This window comes from Penaeus vannamei, chromosome 3, assembly GCF_042767895.1.
Source record: "Penaeus vannamei isolate JL-2024 chromosome 3, ASM4276789v1, whole genome shotgun sequence".
Taxonomy (NCBI): Eukaryota; Metazoa; Arthropoda; class Malacostraca; order Decapoda; family Penaeidae; genus Penaeus; species Penaeus vannamei.
Window position 1 is genome coordinate 44,145,961 of NC_091551.1, and position 2,500 is coordinate 44,148,460.

Here is a 2,500-nt window from a genome sequence, read left to right on the forward strand (position 1 = left end):
ATATATATATATATATATATATATATATATATATATATATATATATATATATATATATATATATATATATATATATATATATATATATATATATATATATATATATGCACTTCCCAAATGTGGTAAGACAAAATTAAAACGCTTTTATGTTTCCAGTTATTTTTTTAAGGTATCTGAATTTGATTCAACCCCTAGTTAGGACGTGAAAAACCAAAGCCCACATGGTATATAAGGAAAATCATTGATGGATAGATGTGTATATATATACATACATATATTTATATAGATAGATGGATAGATGTGTGTATGTATATATATAACTGCCATACTATGATGAAAAGTTCTGACTTCGAATATATTGTATAGGTTGGTTAACCTTACATCTCAGACTCATTACCTGAACTTGTCTTGATATTCGTGAACCTGTGAACAGTTAGTTATTCGTGTGATTAATTACATTGATCAACACTTTTATTTGTGGTAACTTTTATCTTGTATGCGACACATAAACGAATTGGTTTTCCTCTTGGAATTAATATACCTAAAGCAACAAATGTACGAACATACTTCATGTATTGTGTAACTCGGTGTTTGAAATATTTCATAAACTTAACTTGATTTGAGATAATGTTCTCGCCATCAAGAACCAACAAGCTAAGAATCATACATAAGCCTGTGACATCCGCCTTGGATACATGAATAAGGCTGTGGCATACTCCTTGGTTACATAAATGCAATGGAGAGGTCAAAGGAAGTCAAAAAAAAGAAAAAAAAACACGACCTGGCAACGAGAGCGAGGATGGCGCCAGCAGCTGTGGAGTCTGTCTACTTCATGCAATTTCTTTCATGGTTAATGAGCTTCTGCGAGTCTGTTATCTTTATCGCATGTGTTCCTCAGCTCTGGCATACAGCTGTGGCAATGAGTAATATGTATAATATACGAAACAACGGATCGCGCTCGCGCATGCGTGTGTGTGTGTGTGAATAATATATAGATAGATAGATAGGTGTATGTATATATATGTATATATATACAAACATATATGTGTGTGTGTGTGTATGTGTGTGTGTGTATGCGTATGCGTGTATGTTTATGCGTATGTGTGTGTGTGTGTGAACATACACATATATGTATGTACATATGTACATGTTTATGTATACGTATATATGTACAGATTCACACATAAACATATACGCATATATATTCATATAGGTATGTACATGTATTCATACATAAAAACACCACACACATGAACATATATATATATATATATATATATATATATATATATATATATATATATATTTGTGTGTGTGTGTGCGTGTGTGTGTGTGTGTGTGTGTGAGTGTGTGTATGTGTGTGTGTATGTGTTTGTGTATGTGTATGTATGTATATATGTATGTATATATATATCTACATATATGTATACACATATACACATATGCACATATATGTGTGTGTGTGTGTGTGTATAAATTCTAAATACATATATACATATATATACACATAGATGCACACACAAACACACACACATATATATATGTGTGTGTGTGTGTGTGTGTGTGTGTGTGTGTGTGTGTGTGTGTATGTATGTATATATGTATATATGTATGTATATATGTGTGAGTGGATGTATAAATATATATTTATATATTGTATATATGACTATGTGTGTTTAATGCATATACGTACCTTGATTGCTGCCGTTCACGATTTGCAAATATTTCACTATACCATGTATTGCAGCAGTAATAGTGATCGAGTTAAAAAGCATACTTGTTGAACTGCTCTGAAGGGAAAGTGGGCTCTGGAAAAAAATACTGAAGCGACTCAAATAGATCGATTCATTTATTTGTATATGTAAACAATGTGAAATCACTTGCAGGATTACTATAGTCATTATAATTTTCAGAGGCCAGAGGGTTTATTGACATCTATATTTTATCATAATTGGACGATCACGTCAACAATATTCAATTTTTCCCTGCCTTTTGAGGCTGGTGTTGTTCCCTGTTCAAATTTATGAAAAATAGTGTATTTAAACAAACAAAATGGATGAATTATAAATGAGAGGCCCTTCTTATGCAAAATATACATTTTTTTGTGTGTATAAAGCCATTTTTTTTATAACTTGTGTAATGCTTAGGAGGTGGGCGGAGTTTAACGCCGGTTTGACTCCGCCCACTTCCCTCGGATAGGTTGTGTAACGCCCGCTTTGGTCCTGTGTTTTTGAGGAAATAGGAAGTAATTAATCACTTTAACTGTTACCATGACTATATCACATACTCATTACTTGAAATGCTCTAGCTTTAGCCTAAATGCAATCATAAATAGAGAGAAATAGGAACTTATGTAAAGGGTTTTGGCTCCTCCCCTAGAACACTTGTATAACTTAGCTTACACAAGTCCTTAACCCCCAAAGTAGAGCTGTAGTCCATATGTCATTCATTCCGTCACTGCATAGAAGAGGGGAAGGTCAGGGCTAATGTTTCTTAGCAG

The 2,500-nt window shown here is 32.7% G+C and overlaps 1 protein-coding gene across 13 annotated transcripts in view; it reads left to right on the top strand.

The window, feature by feature from the left end:
- The first annotated feature begins 1,857 nt into the window (after window positions 1-1,857).
- Window positions 1,858-2,500, top strand: part of LOC138859187 (cartilage acidic protein 1-like) — a 13,377-nt gene continuing 12,734 nt past the window's right edge. For 3 of the 13 annotated variants that reach the window (XM_070113296.1, XM_070113335.1, XM_070113328.1), the window contains exon 1: window positions 2,348-2,500. This exon is cut by the window's right edge and continues 115 nt beyond it. In XM_070113296.1, coding sequence (XP_069969397.1) covers window positions 2,487-2,500 — 14 coding nt within the window. In that variant the 5' untranslated portion in view covers window positions 2,348-2,486. The other 10 variants (XM_070113317.1, XM_070113359.1, XM_070113342.1 and 7 more) reach the window with 9 other exon arrangements.